The sequence below is a fragment of the Mus caroli genome, unplaced genomic scaffold (genome assembly GCF_978045245.1).
Source record: "Mus caroli unplaced genomic scaffold, Mus_caroli_1 scaffold_8, whole genome shotgun sequence".
NCBI classification, from domain to species: Eukaryota; Metazoa; Chordata; class Mammalia; order Rodentia; family Muridae; genus Mus; species Mus caroli.
This window is the reverse complement of record NW_028227263.1, coordinates 87,852,254-87,873,695: the sequence shown is the minus strand read 5'-3', so window position 1 is coordinate 87,873,695 and position 21,442 is coordinate 87,852,254. Positions and strand designations below refer to the sequence as shown.

Sequence of the window (21,442 nt, the reverse complement as noted above, 5' to 3'; positions counted from 1 at the left end):
ACTGTATTATGAATATCTCTAGTGTTTGTGAAATCACATTTTTTTTCTTGACAAGTTTCTACATTAAAAATAACTTGGGGCAGGTTGTGAAATTTGTTTTACTGATTCCTCCACATAAAGTTCATAATAACTTTAAACTCAAGCTCTTCCTGCCTTAGTCTAGTATATGCTACTATTATAAGCAAAAGCCACCATTTCTTGGAGGAGAGGTGATTTTTTATAAAGGTACATCCTTTATAAAACCCCTTACAGAATAATGAGACATTTACCTATGAAAGACACTAAGCAGTGCTTAGTAGATTATGCATGAGTTAATTGTGTCTTGTGTTGTATATGTTTCTTACCTCTTTTGTCCAATCTTTGTTTTTATTCTGCTTATTTTTTTAAAAAAGACACTTTGAATAAGTCATATTCTTAGTTATCTCTTTCATGCTTCTGTTTCTTGTTTTCATGGCAACTATTTCACTGTTTTTGATTCTCATGCTGAACTACTTATGTGGGAATTCTTTATTCTTCTAGTGTATAATCTCCTTGATGCTATCTATATATAGTTATGAATATCTTATAACTTTATCATTTTTATTATGATTTACTTTCTATTCCTAAGTATTCAACTATCCAGAAATTAACTTAGGAACCAGCAAATAATGTTATTAGTGCTACTGAGAATACTGAAAATTATTTCTCCTTTTATTGTCATTTGTGGAAAACATCAATTAGTTATTAATTAATTCTTTCATATAGTTTATCCTGTCTGCATTTTCTTTTCCCTGCACTCCTCTCAGTTCTTTCCTCCTACCTTCCCTCACGCTTCAGATCCACTACCCTCTTCTTTCCCTTCATTAAAGAGCAGGCTTCCCATGGATATCAACCAAACCTGGCATAACAACAAGTTTCAATAAGATTAGGCGCACACATACCTTCACATTGAGGGTGGACAAGGCAAGCCATTAGGAGGATAAAGTTCTCAAAAGCAGGCAGGAGAGTCAGAGACATCCCTTACTTTCACTGCTAGTTGTCACACAAGGACATCAAGCTATACAAAACTATAACATATGCAGAAGACCCAGGTCAGACTCCCCAATTGTTGCTTCAGTCTCTGTTAACCCCTTATGAGCCCTGCTGAGTTCATTCTGTGGGCTATGTTTTTGTGGTGTCCTCTGGCTCCCTTCCCCTCTTCAGCAGGACTCTTCAAGGGTTTGGCTGTGGGTCCCTGCATTTGCTTCTATCAGTTTCTGTAGAATCCTTTTTAATGGCTTCTTAGAAAAGTAATAAACAAGTGGAAACTATTAGAGAGGAACACTTTCACTGGTAGGATTCACTTGATTCTTATAAACTAAATAAAAAAGGCATATTTTTATTTAAGGACTCAATATATTGTACTTTGATTTACAAGAAGTCAGTGGAATGTGAATAGGCAAAGGTAACTGGTACCTTCTTTTTGTAGAGTTTTGGTTATGAATATCAGGAAAAGGATTCACTTCATTCCCTGAACTTTATTTACTTTGCTATTTCTTTTATGTCTTTTCCTCCTTCCCCACTACCTTTTTGTTAAAGTACTAATTAGGAAATAAAGAACCTTACTCTATTCATCTTCTGAGGACAAAGAGAGAAAGTAAGGAGGCCAGATGATTGCTTGAAAGTTTCACTGGTGTGCACAGGGAATTCATTTTAAGTTGACAAAGCATTTTACCTTTGGCTAGATACATTATGATAGAGGACATACAGGAAATATACAAGTACTTGAAATTTACTATGTTACATTAGAAATTATGGACATAGAAATTTAAGTTTTATGCAATTTTCACACATGAAACAAAGTATAATTTTTTAATGATTTAAGAATATAAAATATTCTAAACTTCAACTGTAAAAAAAAGTAGATTTGACACATGAGGTATGATTTAGTGACCGGTCCTATGTATGGATTAGCATTGGAAGGTTATCAAAAGCTATTATTTTGTTTCCAAGTTTAGAGGCCTTTTATATGTCCTTAATGAATTTATATGCCATGCATTTGGCATTCAAGGGTATCATTTATAGTGAGAAAAGAATAGCTTATTATTGTTAATTAATCATATTGAACCATATTAACCAATTTAATTAACTTAATATTAATAAACCCACATTAATCAAATTAGTCAACATAATATGGTTGATTCTGTATTATGACCTCTGTTTATTTAATTTAATATAATTATTATTATTAGTGGGCTACTACTTGTAACATGGTGCAAAAAAGCTGGTCAGTTTCAAACATTTTCTCTGCTGTCTCCCCTTTAGTAATGCTAAAATTTCAAATTTTGGAATTAAGCCTAGATTTTAATTTTTCAGATTTAGTGCAATGGAGTTCTCTTGGCCAAGTCATATACTCATGCAAATGATAGAAATTATAGCAATTGCAATAGCATCTGATACTTACCAATAGGGCCTAGCATGTAGCAGGTAATATATGCTATTCCATTAATTATTTGAGGATTTCATATATGATACAATGCATTTTGCTCATCTTCACCTCCTATTTTTTTCCTACCTCTTCCAAAATTTACTGAAATAGTCTAAACACTTGTAATTCTTAAATCATTTGAATTCTGAAATATACTGGCATCCTAAGGATGAGGAAGCTGAGACACAGAAAGAGGCTAAGTAAGTAGTTAACTCAGTTACAGAAACTGTTCATGAACCCGAACAATCTGGCCTCAAAATTGTGAATTTCTACCTGTTACAGTTATGGACTTCTAGGCTGAGTCTTCTTATAAAGTGCTTAGCATATCCATTTTCAATAAGTTACAGATATCTTAAGTATAGTGATATAATTTATTCAGGAGTTTCTATACTGTACCCAGATAGTACACATGGTTGTTAAGTTCAGATTGGAATTTTTTGGAACGTTTTGTTTTCTAATTATATATTACTTATGTCTTTTTTTTTCCCCATAAAACTTTTTAGGACTGCTGGTGTTAAGAATTAATTCTTCTGAAATTATAATCTGTAAAACAGTGATTGGAAATAAATTGAATTCTGAAGCTGAAAATCGTCCTGACTTCTTTAATGGTCATAGCATAAGATCAATTATAAGATTTGATTTTTTCAGTTCTTTCTCTTTTACTAGCTGTAGACAGAAGATAATCTTCAAGTTCAAGTTTCGTATGATAATCAGAGTACTTGACAATGTACTGAGTTTATTATTTGGCATGTAGGGAGTGCTAGCTAGACAAATTATAAGGACTTAAGGTGGTAAATGAGGCCTAGAAAAATTAGTTTATACAATGAATTACATTGAGCTGACTTTTGGATGGTCTGATTTCTCCCTTCAGTATTGAGAGTTCTTTATCACATAAAGAAGTAGTGTGTGTGTATGTCTGTGTGTGTGTGTGTGTGTGTGTGTGTTGGGGGCCAGCAGCCTAGTACTCTTAGAAAACTAGTGTTTTGAACTTTGAAATTAATGCTTAAAAATCCTGGATATAAACATAAACATTGGCTCTATTTAAATCATGTAGATGAAGTTTTAAAACTTCCCTACTGATACTTAGAAATTTTTAGTGTTTAGGTACATACTTACAGAAAAAAACGTAGCTAGGATGAAAAAAGTAGCTAGGAAGAATTAACTCAGTCAATTATTTAGAAAAATAGTTAATACTTCGAAACATTCATCCTACATTTATAACTTGATCACTAGCTTTTGTTAAGGAAATAACAAAATTAAAGTAGTTGGTAATTATTTTATTTGGTGCATGCTGTCAGTATATTGAAGCGGTTTGCTGTTGTTAAGCATGCTGAGTTTCCATAAATAATAGGCAAATAAGTCTTCCTTTTGATGAATTTTTCTCATGAGTGGTATCTCTAACTTTGTGATACATTTTAAACTTTATCACATTTATTTATTTTCTGTAGATACATGTGACTGGGCATATGTTTTGGTGTGTTTAGAGTTCAGAGGACAACTTGTGGTAATTAGTTCTCTCCTTTCACCAAGTTGGATACAGGGATCAAACTTGAGTCATCAGGCTTGGCCTTTGTACACTATGCATGGTAAATATACAGGGAATATTTCTAAATATAAGTATCTGAATGAGTTAGGATCGTATGACATACCATTCTTTGTCATACAAAGAATGACATAGTCCTAAAGTCACATATCAGTGCCATATTTGTTTATCTTTAGTGCCATTAGCCACTTAGTTCTATCTAAAATAATGACATGACATGAAGTTTTAGAATGAAATTAGATAGATTCTTTCTACTTGCAGTTCCCATGCTTGTATAGAGCCAAACATATTCCTTAGAATTATATTATTATGGACCAGATATACATTTCAACTTAAATTTTGTGGTAATCTCCAAGAATAGAATTTTAGAGTCAAAGTATAGAATTTAGGTTATGTAGAAGAACTTCTTGTTTGGTAAAATAATTCATTCCTTAAATTGTATTGGTTACTTTGCATGAAAACTATGTTAATCAAATGTTAATTTTAATGTTTAAAGTTGATGAAGTAAGATGAATATGAGTTTCCCCTGATGGAAGTTTAAACCTTTATCTTTCTTATGACAAGAATTTAATGAAGAGTGTTAGTGACAAGTATGGGCTCAAGGTTGTATGCCTTGGTGCTTCTCTCTCGGTATAATATGAAATTAGATAGTTTATAAAGCACTTTTAAATCTCTCATGATAACTTAGTAAAAAATTTTAATCTCTAGAAGTTTGATATTAACTGGAAATCAAGTATTTGAAACTGTTAAAATGAATTAGTGATTTTATATTAGTGAAAAGGGAAACTGCCATGGAGATGTAACAGTGAAGTTTGTTTTTGTTGTTTTCTGCTAAACAGTTAAGGGTCCTATACCATCAACTTAAGCTTATCTTTTTTAAACCAAAGAAAAGCCTACCATATTAAAATTATTTTATAAGCTGACATAGTTTATCACAGCTTTTTAGAAAGTGTTTATTATTTTACTAACACTTTGGGAGGTAATAGTGAATTTCCAGTTTCTACATCTAAATATTGAGTTTATTGCTTTATTGCTTAGCTAACTTTTGCCTTATCTGTTGGGCTTTGTTTCTGAGCTATACTAATAAATGTGCTTATTGTTTGAATGTCTGGTACAGGAAGCGAGCAGCTGCAAAGCATCTAATAGAACGCTACTACCATCAGTTAACTGAGGGCTGTGGAAATGAGGCCTGCACGAATGAGTTTTGTGCTTCCTGTCCAACTTTTCTTCGTATGGATAACAATGCAGCAGCTATTAAAGCCCTTGAGCTTTATAAAATTAATGCAAAACTCTGTGATCCTCATCCCTCCAAGAAAGGAGCAAGCTCAGCTTACCTTGAGAACTCAAAAGGTGCATCTAACAACTCAGAGATAAAAATGAACAAGAAGGAAGGAAAAGATTTTAAAGGTAAGAGATTATATTTCAATTCAAAATGGTTAATTGTAAGCTATATCAGAGATTTAAATGTGGGGGGGTTGTTTATTTGTTTTGTTTTTGTTTGTTTGTTTTTTGCTTTTTTTATTACCTTAAGTTATTGCAGTATAATATAGTAAAAGTCACCTTTTTTGGTAAACTGTGGTAAAGGACTGGTATTTACTTTGTTTACATTTTATTCTGATATTTTACTGATTCATTAGTTGTCAGTCAGAAGCAAGTTATACTCTAAAAATTAATATGATGATGAGTTGAGCTCAGTTTGTAATGATTTATATTGTAGCTAATACCTTATTAGGTCACAAAAATCTACTATGTACATTGCATTTGTCGTAAATACCTGGTATCGGCTCTAGAACTCCAGGGACTGTGGTAAAAGGAGAAATACAAATATAAAGTATAAAGTAGTCTTTTTTTCTTTTTTTAGAAAGCAGGGTAAAATTTTGCAATAGTTATCTGAAAATTACATTTTTTCCTTCTAACATTTTCTTCTTACATCCTGCCCTCTCTACGTCAGGAATTAGATATCTTCATACTGCTTAGGGACGTAACTTACCAGCAACAGTCTTTACTCAGCTCTTGTGGGGTTTTGTTTCATTTTGTTTTGTGCAAGTTAGGTGGCACTATTCTTGTACTTTTAATACTCACACTTCTATTTCCCCAGTAATGAAATTAAAGTTTTACACTCCGATACCTCGTACTAAGGATAGCCTCATAAATGAAAAATAAGCACTCACAATTAAGCTATGTCCCCAATGCATCTAGTCTTTTAAAAATAGTTCTATATTTTGAAAATTCTTCAAATTTCCTACTTTGCCTCATGATTGATTTTGTTCATCTATTTTTTTTCTCTTAATGGAAGTAATTGAATGTTTCAGATTGCCAGGGATTAGCTCCACTATCACTTGAAACATGTTTAAATGAATTAGTGAAATAAAATTATAGTACAACTTCATGATATTACTTTCACAATAGGACTAAAGAAAAATCAGAAAAAAAAATTTTATTCAGCTTTGCTACTCAAAAATATATAGCCAGTCCTATTTCATGAATTTGTTTACATTGTAGATAAGTAGGTGAATGCTAATCAATATTTTGAATGTGGAACTTGCATTGGCTCAATTATACATGTTTCTACCACAGAGTGGACATGACAGAGTAACAGTAAATGAAATATAGTATCCCACCACGGTTCAATGCTACTAACTGTGGGAAAAATCTAGTATATAATGGGTATAGTTGCCTTGTTTTAGCCCATGTGTGTTCCTTTTTAACAGGTTCTTGTTTTTGTGGATCACTCCAAATTTTATTGCCTTTACTTGTCTTCTTTAATATTTCTGAATTAGGAATTAATATATGCTTAATCATGTTTCCCTCAGTTTGATAATTATATCTGTTCAATTTAGTTAGATGTGTAGTTATCAGCTTCTGTTTTTGCATGAAACTGGAGTATAAAATGTTATGTTTTAAAGTTTTTGAGCTGACTTCCAGTTCTGTTTCTACTATGTGAAACCATGACTCAAACAGTTTTCAAGCACACATATATTAGAATGTACAGGTGAATCTTTAAAAACAAAATGTTTCTTTACTTACCTGTTTGTTGATGCCCAGATTAGAACTTTTTATTTCTGATTGCAGTGATTTATATGCACACATGACAGGGGTGGGGGGAGATAGAGATAAACATTTTAAGTAGAGTACTACGTGGAACAAGTATCGATGAATAGTAGTTTGTATTACTAGAATGTCAGAGTGATTTAATTACTGTGCTCTGAAAGGAAGATGTTGCAAATCAAAGGTGTGTAGATCTAGAGCTTTATTCTCCTGCAGGCATGATGTATATTGTTCTGTATGTAGAATATGCACTTTCTAAATAATTTTATAATTCAATGATAGGGAGATAAAACATTATATTCTAACAGTCTGCCTATTTATTCATTACTGATATTTTCTGTGTTTTGGTTACAGTTTAGAGAAATTAGATAGACTTGAATGGTTAAGAAGATTCCATGTATTTTTTTTTTTTTTGAGTTAGAATAATGAGAAATCGGCTCCATGTTAGTGTTTTCTTTCTTACTTATTCTTAGTAGACTAAGAATTGAACTTGGATTGCCATGCTGCCTCAGATAGGGACATGTAACTACTGAAACCCACACTGTAGAAGGAGAAAATTAATTCCTTTAGGTTATCAACTCAGCTCAATATCCTCATCACCTCTAATAAGTAAATAGAACATTTTTTTAAAAAGAAAGAATTGAACATCATAAAATTAAAAAGTTTCAATACTCTACAATGGGCCATAGACAGGTTTGTAGTATATATATAGTTTAGTGCTTTGTGGTTTATGTTTTGGAAGCCATTCCATCAATGAGGACTTGAATTTTATATTGTTTCTTATTGTTGAATTAGGTACATTTAGTAATATGTAGCAATCATAATAAAGATTTTACATGTTAGATATATTGGCAATGTATGAGGTGTACTATCAATGTAACCATGAAATTATCCTAACTTAAATGTTTAATAATTATAGTATGTTACTCTTTGGTGAAAAAGATTAAGTGGTTTCAACATTATTATTTGATAAATATATTACTTTCTAAAACTTTAATATGTAAAATGTTAATTTTTTCCAAAAAGATAATAATTTTTGTTAACCTGAAATGGTAAAGCCTTTGTTGAAATTTACATTTGGCCTAGTGGTGAGAAGCTAGGGACTTTTATGATGCCAGTTCTATTTCTGGGAGAAAATAAATATAGGTTTTGGTGCTTGTGGTTTTTGCTTTCTTAGCTTCTTTCTTCTGTTTGTTTTTAAATGACTGATGACTGTAATAATTTCCAGTTGCTCTGTTAAGAATTGTTAGAACCCGAGTAATGGTCATAGGTAGTAGTAGCTGTAGTAGCAGTTTTAACTTCAGCAGAGTTTACATGAGTAGTAATATCTTTTCCTCAGCCTCTGAATGGAAATTCTGGAAGAAATTAGGAATACATAAGATGAGTTAGTTTGGTTTTAGTATATACAAAAGTATAGAAAGAGTTGATTGTAAATGAGGGGGCTAAGGAAACCTTGTTATAAAACCTTACCTCTGTAGTTTTTTCAGAACAATGCAAAGGAAAATGTTTTCAGGATTTTATGTAGTAGCTTTTTGTTAAGGTTGTAATAAAGTACAGTGATGAAATGACAAGTATATATATTTGTTCATACCTACAATTAATGTTACATACCAGTATATGTCTTGGTTACAAGGCATGTCTTAATTATCAATGCATAATTAATAATTATATTTTGTTCAATGAATGCCAAGAAAGGGTGTGATTGTTGGGATTACTTGTTAATAAGTAAATTACATCATTTAAAAATTCTAAATCAAGTCCAGAATGTTTAGATATTTTACTTTTTCACTAGCAATTATTTTAACAAAATAAACATGTATATTACAACATAAATGTTCTTTTTCTTTCCATTTTCTAGATGTGATTTACCTAACTGAAGAGAAAGTATATGAAATTTATGAATTTTGTAGAGAGAGTGAGGATTACTCCCCTTTAATTCGTGTAATTGGAAGAATATTTTCTAGTGCTGAGGCACTGGTTCTGAGCTTTCGGAAAGTCAAACAGCACACTAAGGAGGAATTGAAATCTCTTCAAGAAAAGGATGAAGACAAGGATGAAGATGAAAAGGAAAAGGCTGCATGTTCTGCTGCTGCTATGGAAGAAGACTCAGAAGCATCTTCTTCAAGGATGGGTGATAGCTCACAGGGAGACAACAATGTACAAAAATTAGGTCCTGATGATGTGACTGTGGATATTGATGCTATTAGAAGGGTCTACAGCAGTTTGCTCGCTAATGAAAAATTAGAAACTGCCTTTCTGAATGCACTTGTATATCTGTCACCTAACGTGGAATGTGATTTGACATATCATAATGTGTATACTCGAGATCCTAATTATCTCAATTTGTTCATTATTGTAATGGAGAATAGTAATCTCCACAGTCCTGAATATCTAGAAATGGCATTGCCATTATTTTGCAAAGCTATGTGTAAGCTACCCCTTGAAGCTCAAGGAAAACTGATAAGGCTGTGGTCTAAATACAGTGCTGACCAGATTCGGAGAATGATGGAAACATTTCAGCAACTTATTACCTACAAAGTCATAAGCAATGAATTTAATAGCCGAAATCTAGTGAATGATGATGATGCCATTGTTGCTGCTTCAAAGTGTTTGAAAATGGTTTACTATGCAAATGTAGTGGGAGGGGATGTGGACACAAATCATAATGAGGAAGATGATGAAGAACCCATACCTGAGTCCAGCGAATTAACACTTCAGGAGCTTCTGGGAGATGAAAGAAGAAATAAGAAAGGTCCTCGAGTGGATCCACTAGAAACCGAACTTGGCGTTAAAACTCTAGACTGTCGAAAACCACTTATCTCCTTTGAAGAATTCATTAATGAACCACTGAATGATGTTCTAGAAATGGACAAAGATTATACCTTTTTCAAAGTTGAAACAGAGAACAAATTCTCTTTTATGACATGTCCCTTTATATTGAATGCTGTCACAAAGAATCTGGGATTATATTATGACAATAGAATTCGCATGTACAGTGAAAGAAGAATCACTGTTCTTTACAGCCTAGTTCAAGGACAGCAGTTGAATCCGTATTTGAGACTCAAAGTCAGACGTGACCATATTATAGATGATGCACTGGTCCGGGTAAGTTTGACTATTATTTAAAATTGGAATTAAGCTAAAACCTACACAGTGATATATTTCAATTTTTTCATTTTATCTATAATTTTGGGAAAAAATAGGATTATTTTAACATTTCTGATCTGTTTTACAATACTTTGTTGCTACTTACCAAAAATACTGGTATCCTGGTTGTCTAATGATAATTCTCTTTTGAAGAAGAATAGATTTTTTCTAGTACTAGGGAAATGACTCAGTAGTTAAAACGTTTGTTGTGCAAACATGAGGACTTAAATCCTTGGATTTTCTGAATACATGTAAAACAGGATATGGTAGTTCCATTTGTAATAGTACTTCCTAAAGCAAGATAGAAAGTATAGACAGAAAAATCCTCAGAAGCTAATCTGATATATAAACTGACAAATAACTAGACCCTGTCTCAGTTGGTAGAAAGCAAAGTCTGATATCTGATGTTCTTTGACCTCCACACATACATTTTCCCCTTTTGGCATTTACACACACACATGCATGCATGCATGCATACATATGCACACAGATGTGCACACAGACAGGCACAAAGCAAGTAAAAGGAATGGATTTTCTGAATCTTGAAAGCCAGCCTCATAAATCTCCATTAAGAAGAAAAGATTTGTTTTCAAAGATTGGAACACATGACAAATGGTATTGTTATACCCATTTTTAAGAATGGAAGACTGAATTGGAAGAAATAATGCAATAAATGTACATTGTAAAAGAATAAGAGCTGCTCTTCAAATTCCATTATGTGTAACACAACTCAGCTTTCTATTGTGAACTTGATGATATGACCAGGAAAGGTTAGTCTATATTATCAATAAGACTTTGGAGTTCTAAGCCACTCTGTCTTGTGTGACATTGTAGGGTTTTGTTTTTTTAAATAATAATTACATGAATCTTGAAACTTCTGTAAAGTGGCTATTTTGGGACGTTGGAATTAATGTTAGTAATACCAGGTAAATCTAGATGATTTAAATGGGAACTCAGGAACTTCTTACTGCCTGATTTTTGTTTTTGTTTTCAAATGACATTGCCTCTTGTCTTCCTTTTTTCTAAGGACGACAAAAATTACAGAGTCCCTGTCAGTTAAACCAGAAATTTGGTTTGAAAATTGTCAGTCATATATTAACAAAATTATATATAAGTAATTCAGGGTATCCCTTGGTATTAATTATTCCTGTTAGTGCTAGTTCTTGTATAAACTTGATGTAAGATTTAGTACTACTTACAGATTGAAGCATCATCCTTATAGTCTAACAAATAATATTAACTCATTAACGGATAACTAACAAATAATATTTATTTGAGCATTTTTTTGGGGGGGGATGGATTGTCATCTGAAAAGCCTTAAGACTGAGCTAAATACACATTTAATAAAAAATTTATGCACCTGTCCTACCTGATTTTTTTTTCTTATTTTCTTCTTATACTATTTTTTTTTCTATAATAAAGTTATTGAGTTAAGAACCAGTAAAAACTTAGAAAGTATTTGTAAAATTTCATTTAGGACAAAATTAGCCCTTTCTGTATTTTCCTAATTAATTGTTGCAGTAAAATTAACAGTTTAGTCTTGTAATTATGCTAACAAACTGTTGCTAGTAAATATTATTTATGTCAACTAGTCATATGGTTTGACATGATTCATTTGATAATATCCATATTTGACTGGTATTATTTTATAGAAGCCCTGGCCTTCATCAATTCTGTGTGTTTGTCTTATTGATAAGCAGTAGAATTTTACAAAGATACATATTTTTTGAGAAAATTCTTAAGCTCTTCTTCTTTGTCCTATATTGCTTTCTTTTCCACTTCTCTTTTTTTTTTTCTCTCTTTCTGGATCATTTTATACTGAACCCCTCTAAAATTTCTTGGTTTTTCAGCATATTAGTGGGAAAGGGTTAGAAATAGAAGCAAAGACTCAGACATTAGATAGAGATCAAATTGATGACCCTGAGCAAAGGATAATTCTTATAGTCAGATTAATAGCAAAAGGGTGGAGGTTTACAGCAAGCTGTATTCAAAAGAATACCCATAGATGAACTGATGGAATTCTACTCTCTTTCCTTGTCTTTATTCTCCACAAATCCCTATTGTTTTGAAACTTTGTTCTTTCTTTCATAAAAAAGCTTGGCAGAATATTCTTGTTAATCACAATCTTTTATGACCCGATCATTTTGAAATGCATATTAAGGTTGTATAGGGAAGAAATGAGAAGTTTTGCAGCGAACTCAACATTAATAAATAAATAAATAAATAAATAAATAAATAAATAAAGGTTATAGAACCCTAACCTTAAGAGCTATGAAGGAAATAATACCTTTTTCTCCTTAGTTTATAAGTGAGGCCTAGAAAAGATTACATATGTGACTTTTGTAAGTTTTCTATTGAATCTCACATTTCAGTGTTAATTAGACTAGATGGCTTAATGGTAGACAGTAGGCCAGTAAATTAGAATTAATTATTTTTGTTTGTTTTGTTTTTTTTTGTTTGTTTGTTTTTTGTTTTTCGAGACAGGGTTTCTCTGTGTAGCCCTGGCTGTCCTGGAACTCACTTTTTATTTTTATTTAATAAAGAATGTTTATTTAGCCTATCCTTGGACTTGTGATCTTGTTTATCTTTTCCACTTGAGTGCTAAAATTATAAGTGTGTACAACACTCCTAGCCAATTTTCTTTTTTGTAAGCAAAAGTTTATTCATTATTTTCAATCAGTATAACAACTCTTTCCCCCAACTGTTATTTTTAGAAGATCTGTCTCACAAGAGAATAGACAGTATAAAAGTATAAGGTACTATTTTTTAAAATTTGTATCTACTAGGCAATAAATAAATAATAAAGAAATCTACAAATTCTACTAAAAAGAAAAACTTCAATATCTCTTTTGCTTTGTTTTGAATGTTTTTGGCCTTTTATTTTTAAATGAGAAAATTATACAGATATAAATACTAATGAGATCCCAGCTTCCATTTGAACAACAATTCTAGTGTAGAAGTTTTAACTGATTCTTAAAAAAACAAACAAACAAACAAAAAACCCAAAACAGATATTCTTTGTAGGCTGTTGTGTTGGTTTACTGGATAAAGTCACTTGCCACTAGGCTTGATGACTGAGTTTAATCCACAAGACGTAATTAACTCCTAAATCTTACGCTGTGAACGCATGTTCTTTGGCACATGTTTTCTTCTACCACCCAGCAAATAAATGGCACATTTTTCTCCTCTTTTTTTAAAAATAAAGTGATTTCAAGGATATAGCATATATAAAATCTTAAAACCTTTTTTTTTAAAGTGGTTTAAGATCAGATGTATCTAGAGACAGTATTGCCATGTGCAAAATGCTTTAGACTGCGTTCACAATCTAAAGGCAGAATTGCCCAGAAAATAAAAACACAGCAACAGAATTTAAGGTCTGGACTTTTAGGAGTTCAGATTAAGAATTCTGATATGAAAATGTAGTGGTCTGTTCTTTAGATGTTTTGGTACATCTATGCTACAAACCAATATTTGGGAAACAACAGTTAGTACAGTTTATAAGTATAGATTATTGACTAATTTCCATGTGTAGAATATTGCCAGTATTTAAAAAGAATAATGAAGTCAGTGTGACTAAAATAGGAGTTGACAGTGGTGTGGGACATGAAGAAATTTAGTTAAGTTCTAGAATTTTCCATAGTTAACCAAAAATAATTGCTAAGATGTAGAATTGGAAAGAAAAGTCCTAAAACCCAGGAGCTGGCACACATAGATGAAGAAAAAGTTGTTTGAATTACTTCTTCAATTTTTCTGAAAGTCTAGATGCATTGTCAAGCTGAGCTTCCATCATTTCTCTTAGTATAAATACCTATTGCAACAAGAACTTGATTTAAAAAAAAATCATTTGACATACATTGCTTTAATAATGGAGTTTTTCTGTGCTGCTCTAGGTGTAATTCATTCATTAGTAGAATTGTACTTAATGTGATTTCTCTTATTTAAAATTATTCTAATAGAAATTAATGGAAGCCGGGCGTGGTGGTGCGCATCTCTAATCCCAGCACTTGGGAGGCAGAGGCAGGCAGATTTCTGAGTTTGAGACCAGCCTGGTCTACAGAGTGAGTTTCAGGATAGCCAAGGCTACACAGAGAAACCCTGTCTCGAAAAAAACCGAAAAAAAAAATAAAAAATTAATGGAATCCTCTTCCCTTTATCTTCAAAATATTTTCTTACAACCAGAATGGGAGAGGAAGTAGTCAGTATGATAAGAGCTTAGCATCATATAATAAAGAGAGATTCTTACTTACAGAAATGAATGTCATATTTAGATTTTGGATAGGACTTAGGATTTAAGATGTAATCATTTAACTCAGCTGTTACCCACTTAATCTTTAAGAACAATAGACTGATCTTGAGTTGTTTAAAGAGAACACGAAAAAATTAAATTTATCAAGATAATTGCATTTTTGATCAATATTTTAATGATATTTATCAAAGTGTGTAAATTACTCTTCTTTACCCTTCTTGGAGAGTCTAAACATTTTTAAATAAAGCTAATTTGAGTGTTGTTTCAACTTAAATAGTATCATTAGCAGTTTTTTTTTTTTTTTTTCAGTTATGTCAGCATAGGATTTGAGATAGTAACTTTGGATGTCTAAAGGTTTTAGCCTGTCTGCCTGCCTGTCTGCCCCGCCTTCTTTCCTTGTTTCCTTCCTTTCATATTTATTTATTTTCAGACACATCAGAAGGGAGCATCAGATCCTATTACAGATAGCTTTGAGCCAACATGTGTTTGCTAGGAATTGAACTTAGGGCTTGGAAGAGCAGTCAGTGCTCTTAACTGCTGATACATCATCCCTCCAGCCCTGTCTAAAGGTTTTAAATGATGGCGCTAAATTTTTTTTAATCCTTGAAGATATGGTTATAGAATGTTTTTTTGTTTTTTAAATCAGTATATCATTCTGCTTAGAATTCTGAGAATTCTCTCATATAAGGTTCAGCTTGTAAAAAATGATCTCTCTAGGATTTTGTGTTGCCAAATAAATTAAGAATAATATTTTAACAGTTGATGAGAGTGAGATTTCCTAGTATGAAAAGAAGTACAGTTAGGAAGTAATAGTTACTATTGTACATTAATACAGCATAATAATACCATTGTATTTTTTTTTCTCCAGCGCTATCTATGAAACCAATACTACCTATTTTATCTTATACTTCCAGAAAGATACATATAAAAATTCATTAGTATTTCATAAATTAGGTCAAGAACATATGCAGATTTTTTGCAGAATTTTAAGTATATCCCAATATTTTTTCATGTATCCAATTACATGTAAGACAGCTTGATTTTACAAATTCATTTTTAAAATATAAGTTTAATTTTTTTATACTATTCTTTAGTTAATGAAACAATATTTTAAGGGTGTGTGTGTGTGTCTTCTAAGAGTTACATTTTTGGGTGGGGTGTATTTTGAGAGGGTTTATGTAGCCCTGACTGTCCTGGAACTCGCTCGCTCTGTTGACTAGTCTGGTCTAGATCTCAGAGATCCACCTGCCTCTGCCTCTTGAGTGCTGAGTTTAAAGGCCTGTGCTACCACCTCTCATCAAGAGTTACTATTTTTAAGGAAAAAAAAAATAATGTGACTTTCTTTGCTAATGGCTTTTGTGTATGGTTAGTATTAAATTTTATGTTTTGTTTTGTTACCACACTTTTTAGAAAGACAGGCTACTGATACATCATCTCAAACAAAATAATAATTTACAAAGTCACTTTGGCAACATTGAGAATGGTCTTCTTAAATTGTTAATTGGACATTTTCACTTACAGAATTAAGCTGCCAACTATTTTTAAATTATATACAAATACATCCTGATTCTGAAAATAATACGTGAATATAGTTGAAAATATTGATATCCAAAGAAGTCACACAAAATCTAAAAGCAAATATTATCTCTATTTTCTTTGGAAAAATAGGTAAACTGTGGGCTTGCTCCCTGGATTAAAACTTCTCTTCTCTGAATTACTATTTCTTAAGTTATTCATCCTTTATTACTTCAAGGGACTATCTGTAAAATGGTTTTAGCAGCCTACTTGCTAAGGAGTTGTAGATATCAAAACAGTTTTAATTGTAAAGTGAGCTGTAAGTTTCATAATTTGTTGCTGGTGCTGCTCTTATTCCTGGAATACTTCTGTTTTTAAAATCATGTGGTTAAATATTCTAACAAAACTGGAAATATTTATTTACTTGTTAGTCGTATTTTAGATAGAGAATCACTATAAAGCCCTCACTGGACTCAGATTTTCTATGTAGACATAACTGCACTAAACTTACCGAGTTTGAGTGCTGGGATGAAATGCTTGTTCTATCATATATAGAAAACATGGAATATTTAAAAATTACTAGAATGACAATACTTGCAACTTCAAACTTAGAGTTAATGTTAGAGCATTGATTTACACACTTCACTTATTTACGTGATACTATCTCATTATACTTATTTTACATTTTAAATAAAAACAAAAATATAGAAAATTATTTTTTAGTGCTCATAATAGAACATACTAGAACCAGAATTGGGGGGGAAAGGGTAGAGACTGGACAGATGTATGCTGTCTTGAAACCAACAAGCCTTTGAATCAATAATTAACATGTTTTCTTAGCAAGTTGAGAACTGGGAGAAACCACAGTAATAATAGTATATTGTGTTGGGACCTAATTTAAGTCAAGATGATCATAGAAATTTAAGTGTACAAAGTTATTCTGTCTTAGAACAGGTTTCTAGCTAATACTGTTGTTGGTATATTTTTGTTCTCCATTTCTAAGGTTAAATTTAAATCTATATATTTGGCTGTAAAGTGTCAGACCTACCTATTAATCTCTTGGGGACATAAAATTATGAATTTTTAAAAGTCTATAGTTTTGAAGGGTAATATATTAAGTTTTGCTCCTTAGAAATGATATATTAAGCATATACCACTAGAGTAGAAAGAATATTACCTCTGTTTCTGTAGTACACTAGGAAATAGGATTGATTTATTGAAGCTTAGTAATTAAATGTTAATATTTAGTGGTGATATGTGGAACTTGTGAAAGAACAGTTTCTTATATGTTCACTAACAAAGTACTGCTGAAAATAAATTTCAATGAATACTGACCTGAAAATTGGGTATGCAAGCTAAGAAGGTAGATCAACTTGCAAGAAGACCTGAGTTTAATCTTCAGAACTCTGTTAAAGAAAAGAAACTTGAAGTGGGCATTGTAGTCCTGATGCTAGGTAGGCAGGTACTGGCAGAGATGCCAGGGGCTATTGACAGTCCAACCTATTGTATTATGCAGTCTTCCAGGTCAAGGAGAGATCCTTTCCTGACAAACAAGGTGGACAGATCCTGAGGAAATACATCTTAGGTGGAAGGAGACATGTGAATACACATACATGAAGACATACAAATTAGTTAAAGTAGACCAATATAGAGATTCTTTACAGAATACATTCATGGGCCCTTAGACCCCTAAAGATGAATATATACAGGACGTAATTGCAACTATCCCTCCTCCTCCCCAACAGCATTTTGGCTATATCCCTTACTAAAAAATATATAGCTTCTTAAACACAGTACATATTTGTGTGTTGAAATACATCTTGCCAAAAACTGTAAGTCAGTTTGCTTTTTTTCCTTTCAGAAACAAAATTCATTGTTTTGTTTCCATATTGTTTTGTTATTGCTTCTTCTTATTTTCTTCTACTTATATCTTAAATTTTTCCTCTTCTCAACTGTCCTCTTTTTTATATTTTCAATCAACAGCTAGAGATGATTGCTATGGAAAATCCTGCAGACTTGAAGAAGCAGTTGTATGTGGAATTTGAAGGAGAACAAGGAGTAGATGAGGGAGGCGTTTCTAAAGAGTTTTTTCAGTTGGTTGTGGAGGAAATTTTTAATCCAGATATTGGTAAGTATTAATGATATGATTATGATGGTGTGTTAGTCTTTTAAAGTATAAACTTGGTTTATAAATATTTTCAGTTATGGTAAGCAGTAAAAGAATTGAGTATGCCTTATCCCTGCTTCAGGAACTGTTCTATCACTCACTTAATTCACGTTCTTCCATATATTACTTAGCCAAATATTCTAGTAGAACACAGTTGCCTTCTACGGAAATTTAATTTGAAAAACCTCAGAGTGGTGGATTTGAAAACCTGAAGTCATGAGAATCATAGGTTATATAATTTATCCTCTGGTTAATTTATAACTTAATTGTTCTTGAGACCAAGAGCATCCATTGGTGACATTCTATCAGATTTATTATTTGTGAACTGGAACTTTTGATATTACCTGGATGTATATAACCTGGCTTGCAAATGATACAGACATAAATAATTCATATTTTTCGAACTAGAATCCAAGTATGAATTGAATACCTGTGAAACCAGTATTCCACAAATATTAAATTGCAAGAAAAAGCTTAGACTTAATTTATATTCCTACAGTTCAAGGAGAAAAGTGTACTTTTCTTTTTAATTGAAACTGAAAGTGAAAATAAGGAAACATTTTAAAATATTAAAATTAACCTGAAAGTACATTTTAATGCTGTATTATTTTTTTTTAATAATCTTGTTCCATTAGAAAAACATTTCCCAAAGCTTTTTTTGATTTGCTCATTTTAATTTTGGCTTTTTTAGATAATCTTTTTATATTAGTACTCTAACCTTAAACTCATAATTTTCCTGACTCATTTTACCAAGTGCTAAGGTATACAGTCCCCTCTCTCCCCCAGCTTGTTAGACTTTGTATAAAAAGTATTTCCTGAGAAGCAACTGAAAATAAACTTAGAAAAATTGAAAGGCATATACAATTAGTTTTGTTTTATTTTATTTTATTTTTTGATGTTCCGTAAAAAGAAAGAAGACTATCTCTTAATGCTCACCTAGATAAAATAATGATGATAGGAAAAAAATCTCTGGAGTTTGGCTTTGAATAATGAAGATCATGTGAAGCTGAAAGATCACAAAATATTTTTTAAAATTATATTAGCTCAGATATGATATGAATTTTAAGTAACTTAAAGTTAATCAACTTTCTCCAATTTTTTTTTTGTACTTAATCATGCATTTGTTTCGTATGTAACTTTCAGTCATTAAGTGGATAAAATGACTTAATTATTTCTTTATAGGTATGTTCACATATGATGAAGCTACAAAATTATTTTGGTTTAATCCATCTTCTTTTGAAACTGAGGGTCAGTTTACTCTGATTGGCATAGTCCTGGGTCTGGCTATTTACAATAACTGTATACTGGATGTCCATTTTCCCATGGTTGTATACAGGAAGCTAATGGGGAAAAAAGGAACCTTTCGTGACTTGGGAGATTCTCACCCAGTAAGTTGTCCTTTGTTAATAGTCTTTAAGATTGTATCTAAATACAGAAGTTTATCTCAGTTTATATAGAAACATTATTTATTTGTAAACTTTTGTTAATACTGCTGTCTAGTAAAGTAAAATACTTTTAATCTGGTTAAGTATAATAAACATCATTTTTTATATATTCTATCAAGTATATTTTGATTGACCCCCCATAAAAAATGTTGTAAACATCAGGTTTTCAATGTCCCATATGAGTCTGTCTAGTAAAGAGACCATAAAGTTGTTGATAGGTACAGTTGATATGTGTGTGTGGCTTTTTTTGTTGTTTGTTTTTCTGTTTGTTTGTTTGTTTGTTTTGTTTTTCCTCATTTCCTGTGCCCTGCCACAATCATGGAGAGAAAGTGTATATTCTAGCGCATGGTATGAAATCTGTTGCTGAACTGATCATTTGAAGAATTTTTAAGATTGACCCATTGCCTGTGACAACCTTTCTGTCTTTTTAAACTACTTGAGAGATGTGGAATATTTATGGCTTCATTTTTGTTGACAAGTTGTTTCTACAAAGAATGAACAATCTATTATTTTTATTTCTTTTAGTATTTATTTGGCAACCTCACTTCTCTTTCTGGTTGTTAGGTTTTATATCAGAGTTTAAAGGATTTATTGGAATATGAAGGGAGTGTGGAAGATGATATGATGATCACTTTCCAGATATCACAGACAGATCTTTTTGGTAACCCAATGATGTATGATCTAAAAGAAAATGGTGATAAAATTCCAATTACAAATGAAAACAGGAAGGTAATAAAATTTCTGTCATTGTTTCGTAAATATATAATTTCAAAGCAGTATAGTTTTCAAAGAATTACCTAGTATGGTTTGAAGCAGTTATAAAAACGTTATATATACAAATATATCTAAACAGTAAAGCTACACTTTCCTAACTCTTAGATAAGAGCTTATGTGATTGTACAGAATTGTTAATTCCCCTTTAGAGAAAGACTAAACAGACTACAAAAGAATGAATGGGTAAATATTACTATAGTGTAACACTAGAAACAGGACCTTACCATATTAAACCTAAGAAGTATATAGAGCCCAGTGATTGACATCTGTTTTAGTGTGTATATACATTTTCCATTTGAGATCTAATTATGCATATCGAATTATTCACATTAGATTTGGTTTTTACTAACTTTAAAAACTATTCACTTGGCAACAGGAAATAACTTAGCTTAAAAATAAAATAATACATAGTATAATTTTAAGAAATATATTAATTTATACTATTATTTTTGGTGAACTATTGTACTGTCATGATACAAACTACATTTGTACTATAACAAATTTTATAAATTGTAAAGTTTTCAAAGAATTACCTAGTATGGTTTGAAGCAGTTATAAAAACTATAAAATTTTATAATTTGTTATAGTAGCTTAGTTTACCAACAAATACCATTTTTGCTGAACTGCATACAGTAGCTAGCTTACCAGCACCATAATTTCCAGAGGAAACTGAGACATTCTGGTTTTCTCAAATTCAGTATTCATAACTTAAATTTATATTGCATACTAGAGGTTCTGTTGTTATATATATAAAGTCTTTTTTTAATATTTTATTTTAATCTTGCTGTTATTTGCATTATTTCATTATTATTACATTATTACTATTAATTACATTTTATATAATTTCTCTTTGATTTACTCATAGAATCATTATGTATAACTATGCATATGAATTACAACTTTTATATCTGTCAGAAGTGAGAAATTGTGAAAATAATTTTCTTTGTACATATAACATGTGATTAATTTTTTTTAATGTTACTATTTTTTTTTTAAGATTTTATTTATTTACTTATTATATGTAAGTATACTGTCACTGTCTTCAGACACTCCAGAAGAGGAAGTCAGATTTCGTTACGGATGGTTGTGAGCCACCATGTGGTTGCTGGGA

General features: G+C 31.4%; 1 protein-coding gene across 7 annotated transcripts in view; it reads left to right on the top strand.

Annotated features, from left to right (window-relative positions):
- Window positions 1-21,442, top strand: part of Ube3a (ubiquitin protein ligase E3A) — a 77,309-nt gene that overhangs the window by 38,193 nt on the left and 17,674 nt on the right. For 6 of the 7 annotated variants that reach the window (XM_085841693.1, XM_029479339.2, XM_021166378.3 and 3 more), the window contains 5 exons: window positions 5,107-5,396; window positions 8,896-10,142; window positions 17,929-18,073; window positions 19,295-19,500; window positions 20,122-20,286. In XM_085841693.1, coding sequence (XP_085697819.1) covers window positions 5,107-5,396; window positions 8,896-10,142; window positions 17,929-18,073; window positions 19,295-19,500; window positions 20,122-20,286 — 2,053 coding nt within the window. Of the gene's footprint in view, window positions 1-3,894; window positions 4,033-5,106; window positions 5,397-8,895; window positions 10,143-17,928; window positions 18,074-19,294; window positions 19,501-20,121; window positions 20,287-21,442 lie in introns of all 7 variants that reach the window. The other variant, XM_085841694.1, reaches the window with a different exon arrangement.